This window comes from Muscardinus avellanarius (genome assembly GCF_963383645.1).
Source record: "Muscardinus avellanarius genome assembly, chromosome: 2".
Taxonomy (NCBI): domain Eukaryota; kingdom Metazoa; phylum Chordata; class Mammalia; order Rodentia; family Gliridae; genus Muscardinus; species Muscardinus avellanarius.
In genome coordinates, this window is record NC_137787.1 from 57801396 (window position 1) to 57821277 (window position 19882).

Genomic DNA, 19882 nt, shown 5'->3' on the forward strand with positions numbered 1-19882 from the left:
TATACAAAATTATATATACATATATATATGTGTGTGTGTGTATGTGTGTGCAGAAACTGAAGTTTCTTAAAAGATTTGTCATCTTGGTTCTACCTATGATGAATCTGGGATAAATTTTATCATTTTATCTAATCACATGACATTTAACTTAAATTTTAATAATATGACATGTAATGACATAGCTCAGGGGAGCTTTGGTTGGCTGAAAGCCAAATTGGTCATGTAAAAAAAAAACTCCAAGCAAATATATGGCCTTCATATAAAAGATTTTTTTGACTATGCATGAAGGATGTACACTGGAAAAAATGCAATAATTATTCCCTTTCTTTCAACACTTTATTTTCTTAGAAAAACCAAGCCCACCTGAAAAACTTGGAGTAACAAGTATATCCAAAGATAGTGTTTCTCTGATCTGGTTGAAGCCTGAACATGATGGTGGAAGCAGAATTTTACATTATGTGGTAGAAGCGTTAGAAAAAGGACAGAAAAACTGGGTTAAATGTGCCGTGGTAAAGTCAACCAGTCATGTTGTTTCTGGTCTGAGGGAGAATCATGAATACTTTTTCCGGGTCTTTGCTGAAAATCAAGCTGGCCTAAGTGACCCAAGAGAGCTCCTGCTTCCTGTTTTGGTAAAGGAGCAACTAGGTATGTCTAATTTTATGTAAATTAAAAATTTTACATTTGCATTTATTTAATATTTTTAAATATTAAATCACCTTTTCTATGCTTTTCTTTTCCAGAACCACCTGAGATTGATATGAAGAATTTCCCAAGTCACACTGTATATGTGAGATCTGGTTCAAACCTTAAAGTTGACATTCCAATTTCTGGAAAACCACTGCCCAAAGTTACTTTATCAAGAGATGGTGTCCCCCTGAAAGCAACCATGAGATTCAATACTGAAATTACAGCCGAGAACTTGACCATCAACCTTAAAGACAGTGTTACTGCTGATGCTGGGAGATACGAGATCACTGCAGCCAACGCCAGTGGAACAACCAAAACTTTCATTAACATCATCGTGCTGGACAGGCCCGGTCCTCCAACTGGCCCTGTTGTTATTAGTGACATAACAGAAGAAAGTGTGACCCTCAAATGGGAGCCACCTAAGTATGATGGTGGAAGTCAAGTTACCAATTACATCGTACTCAAGAGAGAAACAAGTACTGCGGTGTGGACAGAAGTATCTACAACAGTGGCAAGAACCATGATCAAAGTCATGAAACTGACCACAGGAGAAGAATATCAATTCCGCATCAAGGCAGAGAATCGCTTTGGCATCAGTGATCACATAGATTCATCTTGCGTGGTTGTCAAACTACCATACAGTAAGTTGTCAGGCTTTTCAAATTCAAGGTTTTCGTTTACCATAAATGTGTCAAATATTTGTATTAACCTACGGGACTTTTTCTCTCCTTTGTAGCAACACCTGGACCACCATCTACTCCGTGGATCACTAATGCTACTAGAGAAAGCATCACTGTGGCCTGGCATGAACCAGTGTCCAATGGAGGCAGTGCAGTCATGGGCTATCACTTAGAAATGAAAGACAGAAATAGTATCTTATGGCAAAAGGCCAACAAAATGATCATCCGTACAACTCACTTCAAAGTCACAACAATCAGTGCTGGACTTATTTATGAATTTAGAGTATATGCAGAAAATGCTGCTGGGGTTGGAAAACCCAGTCATCCTTCGGAACCAGTCTTAGCCATTGATGCCTGTGGTATGTATTGGCCATGAAAAGAACAGTTCTGATGACTGAAAAATGCAAATATTATTTCTGCAAAGCAAAATAAATTGGCTGAAGGGCCACTAATCTTTCTCTTATTACCACAGAACCCCCAAGAAATGTTCGTATCACTGATATTTCAAAGAATTCTGTCAACCTTTCATGGCAACAGCCAACTTTTGATGGTGGAAGCAAGATTACAGGCTACATTGTTGAGAGACGTGACCTTCCAGATGGGAGATGGACCAAGGCCAGCTTCACCAATGTTATTGAGACTCAATTCACTGTCTCTGGCTTGACTCAGAACTCCCAGTATGAATTCCGTGTCTTTGCTAGGAATGCTGTTGGTTCCGTCAGCAATCCATCTGAGGTTGTAGGCCCCATTACATGCATTGATTCTTATGGTAAGCCTTTTTAGGACTTTTAATCCCAATAGCTACTTAACTCAATGTTTTCTGACTTTAATAATTTTTACCATGCATTTTAATTAGGTTTTTTTTAATAAATTATGAATGAGCTGGAATAGTTGGGAAAATTCTTTAACCTCTCCAGATCTCTTGGTTTTATAATAAAATGAAAAATTGAGACTATAAGATATTTAAGGGTCTTTCCAACTTCAGCTTTGTATGCTTCTTTATATGAGTTGGTGCTTTCATTGTGTGTTTAAATGATCAGGGTTAATAATTAACTCCATGGGTGCATCTCCACAGAATAATTCCATTAAATAAGTGAGAGATTAAACACAATTTTGATCATGTTAGAATTAGCAGCAGCTAACATTGATTGGGTAATAATCATGAATTCTCTCCCTTAGTTCTAATAGCCCTAAGATTATCCATTTTGCAGAAAAGAAAATTAGAGTTTCTTAGAGTCCTTCCACAACTTCCCCAAAATCAAGCAGCTCATTAGTGATGGATTGGGGCTCTGCAGAGCCCTCTCTAACATCAGTGTAAGTCTAAAATACATATACATATTTTACACACTTGACCATTCTGGAAAATAAGTGGCAGTGTTGGTGGGATTATGAGCTCATTCATAGTCTTTCTTCTCCATCAGAACTAGAAGAGTAACATAAAATTTTAAAGTTTAAAAATAATAGATGAAATGGATTCAAACATCAGTGTGTATGTATAATTTATGAAAGACCAGTGACATTAATTTTTGAGGATATTACAGCTATTTCTTGATCTTCTCAGTGGTTTAAATATTTCTCGTCTTTTTTTTTTAACAGGTGGACCTGTAATTGACTTGCCTCTAGAATACACAGAAGTTGTCAAATACAGAGCAGGTACATCTGTGAAGCTCAGGGCTGGCATCTCTGGCAAACCTGAGCCTACAATTGAGTGGTATAAAGATGATAAAGAATTACAAACCAATGCACTGGTGTGTGTTGAAAATTCCACTGACCTTGCATCTATACTCATCAAAGATGCCAATCGCCTTAATAGTGGAACCTATGAATTAAAACTAAGGAATGCCATGGGCTCAGCCTCAGCCACCATCAAAGTACAAATCCTTGGTAGGTACTCAGTACAAGCCAATGTCATTTTGTGTTTGCCTCAAGCTTAGTAATTTAAAATTAGTAGATATATATATATAGATATATAGATATATAGATAGATATATATATATTGTTTTGATCTTTCATTGACAGACAAACCAGGACCTCCAGGTGGACCCATTGAATTTAAAACTGTGACTGCTGAAAAGATAACATTTCTCTGGCGGCCTCCACCTGATGATGGGGGCGCAAAAATCACTCACTACATTGTGGAAAAACGTGAGACAAGCCGTGTTGTGTGGTCTATGGTGGATGAAAATTTGGAAGAGTGCATCATTACAACCACCAAAATTATCAAAGGAAATGAATACATATTCCGGGTCCGAGCTGTGAACAAATATGGAATTGGCGAGCCTCTTGAATCTGATCCAGTTGTAGCCAAGAATCCATTTGGTGAGATATGAATTTATTAAAAAACCAAACCACATGAAAAATTTTAAATTTAAAAATCAGTGTTCTGCTAGCTTGTGGATCTCTTTAAATAATTTTCTTTGGTATCACATCTTATCCTTTTCACAAGGTAGAAAATAAAATAAATGCAACTAATGTTCTTAGAATTCAAAGATCAAAAAGTAGAACTTAAAATGTTGATCCTTTAAACTCATTAGCCTTTTTCTTTCTAAATAGTTACACCTGGGCCACCAAGTGTACCAGAAGTGACAAAGATCACCAAAAATACAATGACCATTGTCTGGAACAGGCCAGTTGCAGATGGTGGTAGTGAAATAAGTGGCTATTTCCTGGAAAAACGAGACAAGAAGAGTCTAGCATGGTTTAAAGTGCTAAAAGAGACTATTCGTGACACCAGACAGAAGGTGACAGGACTCACGGAAAACAGCGATTATCAGTACCGAGTTTGTGCCGTGAATGCCGCTGGACTGGGTCCATTTTCTGAACCATCTGACTTCTACAAAGCTGCCGATCCTATTGGTAAGTGCTCAGAGATGCATTGCTTTTCGCCTTTCTTTGTGTGGCTAACCTTTACATGATTGTGTAATCACCATTTTGTGAATCGCCATTCCAGATCCCCCAGGCCCACCTGCCAAGATAAGAATTGCAGATTCAACTAAGTCATCCATCACTCTTGGCTGGAGTAAACCTGTCTACGATGGAGGTAGTACTGTTACTGGATACGTTGTGGAGATGAGACAAGGAGAGGAAGACGAGTGGACTGTTGTCTCTACCCGAGGAGAAGTCAGAACTACAGAATATGTGGTATCCAACCTGAAGCCTGGAGTCAATTACTACTTCCAGGTATCTGCAGTAAACTGTGCTGGACAAGGAGAACCTATAACCATGACTGAGCCTGTACAAGCTAAAGATATACTTGGTATGTACAACTGGTGTGATTATGTTTTTACTGTTTTATCAGAGTACTTCCAGAAAGACTCATTGTCATGCTTTTAAAATGTACCGTGTATGTCTATTTTGTATCTACAGAGGAACCAGAGATCGACCTAGATGTAGCTCTCAGAACCTCTGTTATAGCGAAAGCTGGTGAAGATGTACAAGTATTGATCCCCTTTAAAGGCAGACCTCCACCTACTGTTACCTGGAGAAAAGATGAGAAGAATCTTGGCAGTGATGCCAGATACGGCATTCAAAACACTGACTCATCTTCGCTACTCATTATTCCTCAAGTTACTCGCAATGATACAGGAAAATATACTCTGACGATAGAAAATGGAGTTGGTCAACCAAAGTCTTCAACCGTGAATATTAAAGTGCTTGATACACCAGCTGCCTGCCAGAAACTACAGATTAAACACGTCTCTAGAGGCACAGTCACTCTGCTCTGGGATCCTCCCCTCATTGATGGGGGATCTCCCATAATTAACTATGTCATTGAAAAGAGAGATGCCACAAAGAGAACATGGTCTGCTGTGTCACACAAATGTTCCAGTACATCCTTTAAGGTAACAGATTTGTCAGAGAAAATCCCATACTTCTTCAGAGTTCTTGCAGAAAATGAAATTGGAATTGGGGAACCCTGCGATACCACAGAACCAGTGAAGGCTGCTGAAGTACCTGCTCCTATACGTGATCTCTCAATGAAGGATTCCACAAAGACATCTGTCACCCTGAGCTGGACCAAACCTGACTTTGATGGTGGTAGCATCATCACAGAATATATTGTGGAAAGGAAAGGCAAGGGCGAACAAGCATGGTCACATGCTGGCATAAGTAAGACGTGTGAAATTGAAATTGGCCAACTTAAAGAACAGTCAGTCCTGGAATTCAGAGTGTCTGCTAAAAATGAGAAAGGACTGAGTGATCCTGTCACTATTGGGCCACTTACGGTGAAAGAACATGTAATTACACCTGAAGTAGACCTGTCAGAAATCCCTGGGGCACAAATCTCAGTGAGAATTGGGCATAATGTTCACCTTGAATTACCTTATAAAGGGAAACCCAAACCATCTATCAGTTGGCTGAAAGATGGTTTGCCATTGAAAGAAAGTGAATATGTTCGTTTCAGTAAAACTGAAAACAAAATCACCCTGAATATTAAGAATGTCAAGAAGGAGAATGGAGGGAAATACACTGTTATTCTTGATAATGCAGTGTGTAGAAACTCATTCCCCATTACAATCATCACCCTCGGCCCGCCATCAAAGCCCAAAGGACCCATTCGATTTGATGAAATCAAGGCTGACAGCGTCATCATGTCTTGGGATATACCTGAAGATGATGGAGGAGGAGAAATCACTTGTTACAGCATTGAGAAGCGAGAAGCTTCACAAACAAATTGGAAGATGGTATGTTCAAGTGTTGCCAGGACGACTTTCAAAGTTCCTAATTTGGTCAAAGATGCTGAATACCAGTTTAGAGTTAGGGCAGAAAATAGATTCGGAATCAGTGAACCACTTGTTTCAAACATTATTGTGGCAAAACACCAGTTCAGGATTCCAGGCCCTCCAGGAAAGCCAGTTATATACAATGTGACTTCTGATGGCATGTCACTAACTTGGGATGCACCAGTTTATGATGGTGGCTCAGAAGTGACTGGATTCCATGTTGAAAAGAAAGAAAGAAATAGCATTCTCTGGCAAAGAGTTAACACGTCACCAATATCTGGAAGAGAATATAGAGCTACTGGGCTGATAGAAGGACTGGACTACCAATTCCGTGTATATGCTGAAAATTCTGCTGGCCTAAGCTCACCAAGTGATCCAAGCAAGTTTACCTTAGCTGTTTCCCCAGTAGGTAAGTGACTATTATTCATATATATATATAATTTTTTTGTGTGTGAGTGCGGGGATGGAACCCAGAGGCATTCAACCTCCGAGCTACAACCCCTGCCCTATTTTTTTTTTATTCTTTATTTTGAAACAGGGTCTCACCAAGTTTCAGAGGGCCTCACTAAGTAGCTGAGGCTGTCCGTGAACCACAATCCTCCAGTCTCAGCCTCCCGAATGCTGGAATTACAAGCGTGCACCACCACGCCCAGCTAAATATATTAAATTAAGCAAACAAATATGTTAGTAACAAGTAAATACTGTTTTTTGTCCATGTATCATCTTCTTACCTATCTTCTTGTCACTCAACAACTGGCCCCACAAAGGAAGAAAAACAGTTTTAAAACAGTCTATTAGCCAGGCGTGGTGCCACACGCTTGTAATCCCAGTACTTTGAAGGCTGAGACAGGAGGATTGCAGGTTCACCGCCAGCCTCAGCTATTAGGCTCTCTGCAACTTAGTAAGAACTTGTTTCAAAATAAAGAATAAAAAAATAGGGTGTAGCTCAAAAGTAGAGTACCCCTGGGCTGCAAACTAAATAAAAGTAATTTAAAGTTCTCTTTAAAAACTATGAAAAAGCCAGGTGTGGTGGCACACGCTTGTAATCCCCATGCTTGGGAGGTGGAGATAGGAGGATAACGCAGGTTTGAAGCCAGCCTTGCTGTCTTAAGAGACCCTGTTTCCAAATAAAAATATAAAAAATAGGTCTTGGAGTGTAGCCCAGAGGTAGAAGGGTTTCCAAGGAACCCCAGTACCACCAAAAAAGATTCTATGAAAAAGAGCTGGGCATGGTGGCGCATGCTTGTAATCCTGCACTTGGGAGGTGGAGACAGGAGTATCGCACAGGTTTGATGCCAGCCTCACTGTATTAAGAGACCCTGTTTCCAAAAAATATATATATATATATATATATATATATATATATATATATATATATATATATAGCCGGGCGTGGTGGCTCACGCTTGTAATCCCCGCGCTTGGGAGGCGGAGACAGGAGGATCGCACTGGTTCGGAGCCAGCCTCGCTGGCTTAAGAGACTCTGTTTCCACATAAAAGTGTTAAAAAATAGGTCTGGGAGTGTAGCCCGTGGGAGTGTATACCGGAGGTAGAAGGGCTTCGGGCTTCCAGGAACCCCAGTACCACCAAAAAAAAAAAAAAATATATATATATATATATATATATAGTGTGTGTGTGTGTGTGTGTGTGTGTGTGTGTGTGTATGTATACATATATATATATATATGTATATGTATATATGTAGGTCTGGGAATGTAGCCCAGAGGTAGAAGGGTTCCATCCCCAGTACCACCAAAAAAAATAAAAATAATATGAAAAAGAAAGCTGAAATTAATGAGTAAAATGTGTTTGTGTGAATTTGTGAATTAGCAAGGCTATTTTTCTTCCATTGATGATTAAGAGCTAGTTACAGACATAATGATTCATTTAGCTTCCTTATAATTTTTCAGACCCACCTGGCACCCCTGACTACATCGATGTCACCAGGGAAACCATCACTCTTAAGTGGAACCCACCATTGCGTGACGGTGGCAGTAAGATTGTGGCCTACAGCATTGAGAAACGGCAAGGGAACGATCGCTGGGTTAGATGCAACTTTACCGACGTCAGTGAATGTCAATACACGGTTACAGGGCTTAGTCCTGGGGATCGATTTGAGTTTAGAATAATTGCAAGAAATGCTGTTGGAACTATAAGCCCACCTTCACAGTCTTCTGGCCTAATTATGACAAGAGATGAAAATGGTAAGCACTTACAACTGATTTTCAATGTCACCAAGCGCATTCGCTTTTTAAAAAAAAATACTTTGGGCCCCTGATCTATAAAAGAACAGAAACATCATTTCATAAGGATTACTCAAGGTTGTTATATGGATAACAAAGTATTTTCTGCCTTTCAAATGAAGAAAGGAAAAAAATGAATTATTTATTCCACATTTATTCTTTCACTCCATTTCCTTACAAAAAGCATGCAAGTGGGAGAGTGTTTAGCTTTGTAATTTAAACCATTAATATTAAATAAAGAGGTCCCCAAGAAAAGCTATCCACCTGTACTGAAGTTATTAAAATACAATGCATACCCAACCATACAATCGTCACCATGCTTAAGAATAGCTGATTGGCCCTGGTGGGAACTTAATTGAATATGGAGAACCATCAGGAAGTAAATGTCCTATAAAGCTTTTACTGTTTCTTTTTACAAATGGCAGTGTAAAATTAATAACATGACAGATGTAATCGAGGGAATAGCCTAATGGTAGACAAATGTTTAATTTCATAACCTAAATGCAATTACCAATTCTACTTTCAAAACAGCCTTTAGTAGCACAGAAGTCATTATTTTGCCACTCTTTATGACATGGTACTCACGAAAACACGTGTTTACATATGTCTTTATTAAACCAAACTAATACACAGTTATTTCTATTTCTTTTAATAGTTCCACCAACAGTGGAGTTTGGCCCGGAGTACTTTGATGGTCTCGTGATTAAGTCTGGAGAAAGCCTTAGAATTAAAGCTTTGGTACAAGGACGACCAGTACCTCGAGTAACTTGGTTCAAAGATGGAGTTGAAATCGAAAAGAAGATGAATATGGAAATAACTGATGTCCTTGGATCCACCAGCCTCTTTGTTAGAGATGCTACTCGGGACCATCGTGGTGTATATACAGTGGAAGCCAAAAATGTGTCTGGTTCCACAAAGGCAGAAATTACAGTAAAAGTACAAGGTACATTTAAAATAACTTCTTAATATTACTATTTAAAGGACTTAAATTAAGGACATGCTAAATTATCTTTCAATGGACAAGGAAAAGGAAACTAACTCTGAAAATGTCTTCTCATAGATACACCAGGGAAAGTAGTTGGGCCAATCAGATTTACCAATATTACTGGTGAGAAGATGACCCTGTGGTGGGATGCACCACTCAATGACGGCTGCTCTCCCATCACCCACTACATCATTGAAAAGCGGGAAACAAGCAGACTTGCTTGGGCATTAATTGAGGATAAATGTGAAGCTCACAGCTACACTGCCATTAAACTCATCAATGGCAATGAATACCAATTCCGTGTTTCTGCAGTTAACAAGTTCGGTGTTGGCAGGCCCCTGGATTCTGACCCGGTGGTTGCTCAAATTCAGTACAGTAAGTTTCCATTTTTACTAAGTGGTACCCTGTCATAAGATCAACTTTCCAAGCAAATGTATCTAACTGGTTTGATATCTTGTTTTACAGCTGTTCCTGATGCCCCTGGCACTCCAGAACCTAGCAATGTAACAGGCAATAGCATTACACTGACATGGGCTAGGCCAGAATCAGATGGTGGCAATGAGATTCAACACTATATCCTTGAAAGGAGAGAAAAGAAAAGCACAAGGTGGGTCAAAGTGATCAGCAAACGGCCCATCTCTGAGACAAGATTCAAAGTCACTGGTCTGACAGAAGGCAATGAGTATGAATTCCACGTCATGGCTGAAAATGCTGCGGGAGTAGGACCTGCAAGCGGCATCTCAAGGCTGATTAAATGCAGAGAGCCTGTTAATCCACCCAGTGCTCCCACTGTGGTCAAAGTGACAGACACATCGAAGACAACTGTGAGCTTAGAATGGTCCAAGCCAGTCTTTGATGGTGGCATGGAAATAATTGGGTACATTATAGAAATGTGCAAAGCTGACCTAGGAGACTGGCACAAGGTGAATACTGAGGCGTGTGTGAAAACAAGATATACAGTCACGGATCTCCAAGCAGGTGAAGAATACAAATTCCGGGTCAGTGCTATCAATGGTGCTGGGAAAGGAGACAGCTGTGAAGTGACGGGCACTATTAAAGCAGTTGACCGTTTAACAGCCCCTGAGTTAGACATAGACGCGAACTTCAAGCAGACTCATATCGTTAGAGCTGGGGCTAGTATTCGCCTCTTCATTGCCTACCAGGGTAGACCTACTCCTACAGCCGTGTGGAGCAAGCCGGACTCTAACCTTAGCATTCGAGCTGATATCCATACAACAGACTCCTTCAGTACTCTCACCATAGAAAACTGCAACAGAAATGATGCAGGGAAATACACCTTTACTGTGGAAAACAACAGTGGCAAGAAGTCGATCACATTCACCGTAAAAGTGCTGGACTCTCCAGGACCACCTGGTCCAATTACCTTCAAGGATGTGACCCGGGGATCTGTTACATTGATGTGGGATGCTCCTCTCCTTGATGGTGGTGCCCGAATCCATCACTATGTGATAGAGAAACGGGAAGCAAGCCGCCGTAGCTGGCAGGTTATCAGTGAAAAATGTTCTCGTCAGATCCTCAAAGTCAGTGACCTGGCAGAAGGTGTCCCGTACTATTTCCGTGTTTCTGCAGAAAATGAATATGGTGTTGGTGAACCCTATGAAATGCCAGAACCAATTGTAGCCACAGAACAGCCTGCTCCACCTAGGCGACTTGACGTTGTTGACACTAGCAAATCCTCTGCGGTCTTAGCTTGGCTTAAACCTGACCACGATGGGGGAAGTCGGATCACTGGTTACCTACTCGAAATGAGACAAAAGGGATCTGACTTCTGGGTCGAAGCTGGTCACACCAAACAGATGACTTTCACAGTTGAGCGCCTTGTTGAGAACACTGAATATGAATTCCGTGTGAAGGCCAAGAATGATGCTGGCTATAGTGAACCCAGGGAAGCCTTCTCATCTGTCATTATCAAGGAGCCTCAGATTGAGCCCACTGCTGATCTCACTGGAATTACCAATCAGCTCATAACTTGCAAAGCAGGAAGCACATTTACCATTGATGTGCCAATCAGCGGTCGCCCTGCCCCCAAAGTAACATGGAAACTGGAAGAAATGAGACTCAAGGAGACTGATCGAATGAGTATCACAACAACAAAAGACAGGACCACCTTGTCTGTAAAGGACAGCATGAGAGGCGACTCTGGAAGATACTTCTTGACCCTGGAAAATACAGCCGGAGTTAAAACATTCACCATCACAGTTGTGGTCATTGGAAGGCCAGGTCCAGTAACTGGCCCCATCGAGGTCTCATCTGTCTCAACCGAATCATGTGTCCTGTCATGGGCTGAACCTAAAGATGATGGTGGCACCGAAATTACCAATTACATAGTTGAAAAGCGTGAGTCAGGTACAACAGCTTGGCAGCTTGTCAATTCCAGCGTCAAGCGCACTCAGATAAAGGTCACTCACCTCACAAAGTATATGGAATATTCTTTCCGCGTCAGTTCAGAGAACAGGTTTGGTGTCAGCAAGCCTCTAGAATCAGCACCGGTTGTTGCTGAGCATCCATTTGGTAAGAAAAATTAAAACCATATTTAATTGCCTCAATTATTGTTTCCACTGAATTTTATAAAACTGTATTGATTCTTGATACCTTTTTGTACATTTAGTACCACCAAGTGCTCCAACCAGACCTGAAGTCTACTATGTGTCTGCCAACGCCATGTCAATTCGTTGGGAAGAACCCTACCATGATGGTGGCAGTAAAATCATCGGCTACTGGGTTGAGAAGAAAGAGCGTAACACCATTCTCTGGGTGAAGGAAAACAAAGTGCCATGTTTAGAATGCAACTATAAAGTGACTGGTCTAGTAGAAGGACTGGAATATCAGTTCAGAACTTACGCACTCAATTCTGCGGGGGTTAGCAAGGCCAGTGAAGCTTCAAGACCTAAAATGGCTCAAAACCCAGTTGGTAGGTATTAAAACTTAAAGGTACCTTTGTTCACTACTATTTGTAGTATTAGTAGAACTCAAGAGTTGTGTTTCTCAACTTCATTTTTTTTTTTTTTGGTGGTACTGGGGTTCCTAGAAGCCCTTCTACCTCCAGGCTACACTCCCAGACCTATTTTTACATTTTTATTTGGAAACAGGGTCTCCTAAGCCAGCGCGCGCGGCTGGCTTCGAACCTGCGCGACCCTCCTGTCTCTGCCTCCCAAGCGCGGGGATTACAAGCGTGCGCCACCACACCCGGCTCAACTTCATTTTTGTATCCCTTCTAGATGCACCAGGAAGACCGGAAGTGACAGATGTCACAAGATCAACAGTATCACTGATTTGGTCTGCCCCAGTGTATGATGGAGGCAGCAAGGTCGTGGGCTACATCATAGAGCGGAAGCCAGTCAGTGAGGTTGGAGATGGTCGCTGGCTCAAGTGCAACTATACCATCGTATCTGACAATTTCTTCACTGTGACTGCTCTCAGCGAAGGAGACACTTATGAATTCCGCGTGTTAGCCAAGAATGCAGCAGGTGTAATCAGCAAAGGGTCAGAATCCACAGGCCCTGTCACTTGCCACGATGAATATGGTAAGAAACAGTCAATGTTCTCCTTTTAAATTATCACATTCCTGTGAAAATAAGCCATCAGATATTCATTCACATGTGCTTTGCTTCTGAACAGCTCCACCCAAAGCTGAGCTGGATGCCAGATTACAGGGTGACCTGGTGACCATTAGAGCAGGTTCGGATCTTGTTCTTGATGCTGCCGTTGGCGGCAAGCCTGAACCCAAAATTATCTGGACCAAAGGAGACAAGGAACTAGATTTCTGTGAGAAAGTCTCTTTGCAGTATACTGGCAAACGAGCAACTGCCGTGATCAAGTTCTGTGACAGAAGCGACAGTGGGAAATACACATTAACAGTGAAGAATGCCAGTGGAACCAAGGCCGTGTCTGTCATGGTCAAAGTACTTGGTAAGCATGTCCAATGTTCTGGCACTGTTAGAGCTTTTTCAGATGTGAGCAGGAAGGAGTATTCATCACGGCTTGTCATGAAAACTGTTTCAGATTCCCCCGGTCCATGTGGAAAACTCACCATCAGCAGAGTCACAGAGGAGAAGTGCACTTTAACCTGGAGCCTTCCTCAGGAAGATGGAGGAGCAGAAATAACTCACTACATTGTAGAACGACGTGAGACTAGCAGACTCAACTGGGTGATTGTTGAAGGCGAATGCCCAACCCTATCCTATGTAGTTACCAGACTCATCAAGAACAATGAGTACACCTTCCGAGTGAGAGCAGTAAACAAATATGGCCCTGGTGTGCCTGCTGAGTCAGAGCCAGTCGTAGCCCGAAACTCATTCAGTGAGTATAACATGTTTAAACAATTTGGTGATTGAAATGTAATAGGGTTGGAGAGACAAGTAAAGGGCTGTCATGTAAATAGTGATTTTGTGCAATTCTGATCATCCTAATTTTCATAAAATACAAACAGCTATTCCATCACAACCTGGCATACCTGAAGAAGTTGGGGCTGGCAAAGAGCATATTATTATTCAGTGGACAAAACCCGAATCTGATGGTGGCAACGAGATCAGCAACTACCTAGTAGACAAACGTGAGAAGAAGAGCCTGCGCTGGACACGTGTCAACAAAGACTATGTAGTGTATGATACCAGGCTGAAGGTGACAAGTCTGATGGAAGGCTGTGACTACCAGTTCCGGGTGACAGCAGTGAATGCTGCTGGAAACAGCGAACCCAGTGAGGCTTCCAACTTCATCTCATGCAGAGAACCATCCTGTGAGTCCTAAGAATCACACATGACCACAATACCCACCAAAACCACCAAAACCACATGACAGTTTTCTAGCATGCTATTTCCAAGAACTCATAGAATTTATGAAATCTATATGTCTGCAAAAGTACATGTCAATTAGTGTGAGCTTTAAAACCGCCTAAGTCAGCGAACATTTTAACTGTTACTTCTCTTGGTAAGTTAGCATTAGAATTGCTTAAAAATGATTGCAGCATTTTTCTGACCTATGAAAAATCAATTATTTTACTAGCAATATGAAAGATACATTTTGTTGCTTGGTACAGTGGCGTCTCAGTATATGGAAGCCGAGATAGGAAGATTGCAGATTCAAGGCCAGCCTTGGTGATTTAGAAAGACCCCATTTGAAAGTTAGGAAGATAGAGCTGGTGGTGGAACTCAGTACCACACACACATACACACAAAGAAATATTTTGTAATCTTCCTAAGAATAGATAAAAAATAAAGCCGGGCATGGTGGTGTACACTTGTAATCCCAGTACTTGGGAGGCTGAGACAGGAAAATCGCAGGTTCACTGCCAGCCTCAGCTACTTAATGAGACCCTCCACAACTTAGTTCAAAAGAAAGAATAAAAAAGAGCTGGGGGTGTAGCTTGGAGGTTGAATGTTCCTGGGTTTAATCCCCAGTATTGCAAAAAGAAAATTGTACTGATGATAATAACTACTGAAAAGGAAAAAAAATGTTTTTTTGAGAAGAGGCTCAGCAGGAATATTCTAAAGTTACTAACAAAATAATTGTGTAAGAGCTTCAAAATTAAGAGGCAAATCCTTCTATAAAGTTTGAGCCCAAGAAACGAGTCAATGGGACTAAACATAAAGATGATGAGCTGATCCTTATAAGTTTCATTAGAAATAGAGGTGACCAGGGAAAAATGAACAACTAAAGAAAAGTCTCTGAGAATGAGTTAAGCAATGAGATTATCTAACAGGGAGTACAGCCTACTTAGGTGAAGTAATAGTTAAGAAACAATAATGATGATAGTAATAATGCAGCACACAGCACTGTCCTATAATATTAGGAAAGGTCAGTCACAAAGATGGCCTTGGTGAGTGTGAGCCAAGAGCAGTAATGCTTTGTGAGTCTTGAAAACTAAAATTACAACTCTCATAGTTCTCTTATTTGTGTAATATCTATGTCCTACTTTTACAACTTCACAGACACCCCTGGACCACCTTCTGCTCCAAGAATTGTGGATACCACCAAGCGCAGCATTAGTTTGGCATGGACCAAGCCCATGTATGATGGTGGTGCTGACATCATAGGATATGTTCTTGAAATGCAAGAGAAGGACACTGATCAGTGGTACAAAGTACATACCAATGCCACAATCAGAAATACTGAATTCACTGTGCCAGACCTTAAAATGGGCCAGAAATATTCTTTCAGAGTTGCAGCTGTGAACGTGAAGGGTATGAGTGAATACAGCGAAACAATTGCCGAAATTGAACCCGTGGAAAGACTAGGTATTTATAGTATAAGCTTTCAAGTGGATTGATTTCTCAACCACCCCACATTCATGAAATAATTGCATTTTGATATTTACTTTCCAGAAATACCAGATCTTGAACTTGCAGATGATCTAAAAAAGACTGTTACCATCAGGGCTGGGGCCTCATTGCGTCTGATGGTGTCTGTATCTGGAAGACCACCGCCTGTCATCACATGGAGCAAAAAGGGCATTGACCTTTCACACCGAGCAATTATTGACAACACTGAGAGCTATTCTTTACTTATTGTGGACAAAGTTAATCGATATGATGCTGGAAAATACACCATTGAAGCGGAAAATCAATCTGGCAAAAAATCAGCAACTGTCCTTGTTAAAGTATATGGTAAATATTCTTCTTAAAATTGACTATGCTGTGCATAGATTCTTTAAAATGGTATACCTGGATATATGGTTCATCATCTCTCTAAAGAGGAGTTAAGTAGATTATATTATCCCGCCTCTTCGTCTATCAAATAAAGAGAACATATGAATTTTTCATTCTGTTTTTTAGATACTCCTGGCCCCTGTCCTTCAGTGAAAGTTAAGGAAGTTTCAAGAGATTCTGTGACTATTACTTGGGAAATTCCCACGATTGATGGTGGAGCACCAGTCAACAACTACATCATTGAGAAACGTGAAGCAGCCATGAGAGCATTCAAGACAGTGACTACCAAGTGCAGCAAGACACTTTACCGAATTTCTGGACTTGTAGAAGGAACCATGTACTATTTCAGAGTTCTGCCCGAAAACATTTATGGTATTGGAGAACCTTGTGAAACATCTGATGCAGTTCTAGTCTCAGAAGTGCCTCTCGTGCCTACAAAGCTAGAAGTGGTTGACGTCACCAAGTCCACTGTGACTCTTGCCTGGGAAAAACCACTCTACGATGGTGGCAGCAGACTCACTGGGTATGTTCTGGAGGCCTGCAAAGCTGGCACAGAGAGATGGATGAAGGTCGTCACCTTAAAACCCACGGTCCTAGAACACACTGTGATTTCCTTAAACGAAGGCGAACAGTATTTATTTAGAGTGAGAGCACAAAATGAGAAAGGCGTTTCAGAGCCAAGAGAGATTGTCACAGCTGTGACAGTACAAGATCTCAGAGGTATGTACCAAAGAGCCAAAAAATAACTGTAGTAAGGTAAAATGAAAACATTCTGAATTCATGACACTTTGTCATTGGAAATCATGCTCAACATAAATGCCTAATTTCTTCCTTGTAGTGTTACCAACAATCGATCTTTCTACAATGCCTCAAAAGACCATCCATGTCCCAGCTGGCCGACCAATAGAGCTAGTGATACCTATAGCGGGTCGTCCGCCTCCTACTGCTTCCTGGTTCTTTGCTGGTTCTAAACTAAAAGAATCAGAGCGTATCACAGTTGAAACTCATACTAAAGTAACTAAGTTAACCATCCGTGAAACCACCATAAGAGATACTGGAGAATATACCCTTGAATTAAAGAATGTTACTGGAACTACTTCAGAGACTATTAAAGTTATTATTCTTGGTAAGGATGTGTGACAAATATACAAGAAACTTGTTCAGGGTTCAGTTACCCAATCTGGATTTTTAATCTCCTGGATTTCTTTTTATTTCACAGACAAGCCTTGTCCACCAACTGGGCCCATTAAGATTGATGAAATTGATGCTACATCAGTGACAATTTCTTGGGAACCACCTGAATTGGATGGCGGTGCCCCACTGAGTGGTTACGTGGTAGAACAACGTGATGCTCATCGTCCAGGATGGCTGCCAGTTTCTGAGTCAGTAACCAGACCAACATTTAAGTTTACTAGACTCACTGAAGGAAACGAGTACGTGTTCCGTGTGGCTGCAACAAACCGCTTCGGGATTGGCTCTTACCTGCAGTCTGAGGTCATCGAATGTCGCAGCAGCATCAGTAAGTGCTCAGACCCTTTCACCACTCTCCCTACCTCAAATTCTGAATGTTAACAGAATGGAATTTGTTTTAACTATACCTTGATATGAAAAGAAATAGCTCACAAAATTAACTCCAGGATCTTCCTAAAGTGTCTAAACTCCTTTCTGTGGAAGTTTTCAACACGGTTAGTTTTTTTTAATGTCTTCATTCTCATGAAGGAGAGAAGGAAGCTATGAAAAGAGGATAGAAAGATGGAAGGAAAGAAGTAAAATGGGAGAAAGGGAAGAGAGACGAGTTATATTAAAGTGAGAAAAATACAGAGTGTATGCTTAATAAACAAAAAAATAACAGCAAAAAGCATGAAAATGAAGTGCTGGGAAAATAGTCACAAGTTTCATATAGCATTTAAAAAATCAACTGAGCTGGGCATGGTGGCACATGCTTGTAATCCCAGCATTTGGAAGGCTGAGAATGGAGGACCATGGTTCATGGACAGCCTCTGCTACTTAGGCTTTCTGCAACTCACTGAGACCCTGTTTCTAAATAAAGAATAAAAAATAGGGCTTGGAATATAGCTCAGAGGTAGAATACCCCTGGACTCCATCCCCAGTACCGCAAAAAAAAAAAAAAAAAAAAAATATATATATATATATATATATATATATATATATATATATCAACTGAAATCTAAGATGCACACACTGAGTATTTTAATTTATTCATACTGCCATATCATGTTTATCTCTGTCTTGTCACAGGTATTCCTGGACCTCCAGAAACATTACAGATATTTGATGTCTCCCGTGATGGCATGACACTTACTTGGTATCCACCTGAAGATGATGGTGGCTCCCAGGTGACTGGATATATCGTGGAACGCAAAGAAGTGAGAGCAGATCGATGGGTCCGCGTGAATAAAGTACCAGTGACAATGACACGGTACCGCTCCACTGGCCTTATTGAAGGCTTAGAATATGAACACCGCATCACAGCCATTAATGCAAGAGGGACTGGAAAACCAAGTCGTCCTTCCAAACCCGTTGTTGCCATGGATCCAATTGGTAAATATATTCTGTATAAGTTTACTGAGATATAATTCACATGTAGTAAAATTCATACTTCTCAAATATATAGTTCTATGAGTTTAGAAAAATGTATATTTTTGGAATCACCACCACAGTCGAACCAGAGGATGGAGAATAGAAAGATACAGAAAACAAATAACAGTCTAATGGGAGTAGTGTATATCTCAGCAACTCGCTGAATTTGTTAGATGGCACAGCTGATTTTCAGCTCTGCAACAACTTGAGCAAGTATGTTTTTGTCTCATTCTATCCAGCTCCACCAGGAAAGCCACAAAATCCAAGAGTTACCGATACAACAAGGACATCGGTCTCACTAGCCTGGAGTGTTCCTGAAGATGAAGGAGGATCTAAAGTCACAGGCTACTTGATTGAAATGCAAAAAGTAGATCAACATGAATGGACCAAATGTAACACTACCCCAACCAAGATTCGGGAGTATACTTTGACACACCTACCTCAGGGCGCTGAATACAGATTCCGTGTCCGAGCTTGTAATGCTGGTGGACCTGGGGAGCCTGCTGAGGTTCCAGGAACAGTCAAAGTCACCGAAATGCTTGGTAAGATACTCGATCATTTACTTTCTTCTAGGCTTATCTTAAGACTTATTTCTTACTCCTCTCTCAAAAAAGAAAAATTCTAAATTTTAACACTATCTTCCCCCACCCCCAGAATATCCTGACTATGAACTTGATGAAAGATACCAGGAAGGTGTCTTTGTACGACAAGGTGGCGTTATCAGACTTTCCATACCAATCAAAGGAAAACCATTCCCAATATGTAAATGGACCAAGGAAGGCCTTGATATTAGTAAGCGTGCCATGATTGCAACATCTGAAACACACACTGAGCTTGTGATCAAAGAAGCAGACAGAGAAGATTCTGGAACTTATGACTTGGTTCTTGAAAACAAATGCGGCAAGAAGACTGTTTACATCAAGGTCAAGGTGATAGGAAGTCCCAATACCCCAGAAGGGCCACTTGAATATGATGACATCCAAGCCCGCTCTGTAAGGGTGAGCTGGAGACCGCCAGCTGATGATGGTGGTGCCGACATCTTAGGCTACATCCTTGAGAGAAGAGAAGTGCCTAAGGCTGCCTGGTATACCATTGATTCCAGGGTCCGTGGTACATCTCTAGTGGTAAAAGGCCTCAAAGAAAATGTGGAATACCATTTTCGTGTTTCAGCAGAAAACCAGTTTGGCATAAGCAAGCCCTTGAAATCTGAGGAACCAGTCATACCAAAAACACCACTGAGTAAGTGTTCCCTCAACTCCAAAATTATAAAAAATTATTTCAGTATTCTTTTGTTCTT

General features: G+C 40.9%; 1 protein-coding gene across 1 annotated transcript in view; it reads left to right on the plus strand.

Annotated features, from left to right (window-relative positions):
* The window catches only part of TTN (titin), a gene marked incomplete at both ends in the record, with an annotated part of 282804 nt that overhangs the window by 250219 nt on the left and 12703 nt on the right, over positions 1–19882 (plus strand). Inside the window, 26 exon segments of the mRNA XM_080689373.1 lie at positions 349–645; positions 741–1328; positions 1424–1726; positions 1840–2136; positions 2964–3251; positions 3387–3686; positions 3921–4223; positions 4318–4623; positions 4734–6500; positions 8002–8295; positions 8990–9277; positions 9395–9694; positions 9785–11851; positions 11949–12251; positions 12559–12864; positions 12959–13249; positions 13343–13639; positions 13770–14075; positions 15268–15573; positions 15661–15942; positions 16111–16704; positions 16823–17110; positions 17204–17503; positions 18244–18546; positions 18825–19127; positions 19240–19824. Of these exon segments, the coding sequence (XP_080545499.1) occupies positions 349–645; positions 741–1328; positions 1424–1726; positions 1840–2136; positions 2964–3251; positions 3387–3686; positions 3921–4223; positions 4318–4623; positions 4734–6500; positions 8002–8295; positions 8990–9277; positions 9395–9694; positions 9785–11851; positions 11949–12251; positions 12559–12864; positions 12959–13249; positions 13343–13639; positions 13770–14075; positions 15268–15573; positions 15661–15942; positions 16111–16704; positions 16823–17110; positions 17204–17503; positions 18244–18546; positions 18825–19127; positions 19240–19824 (11862 nt within the window).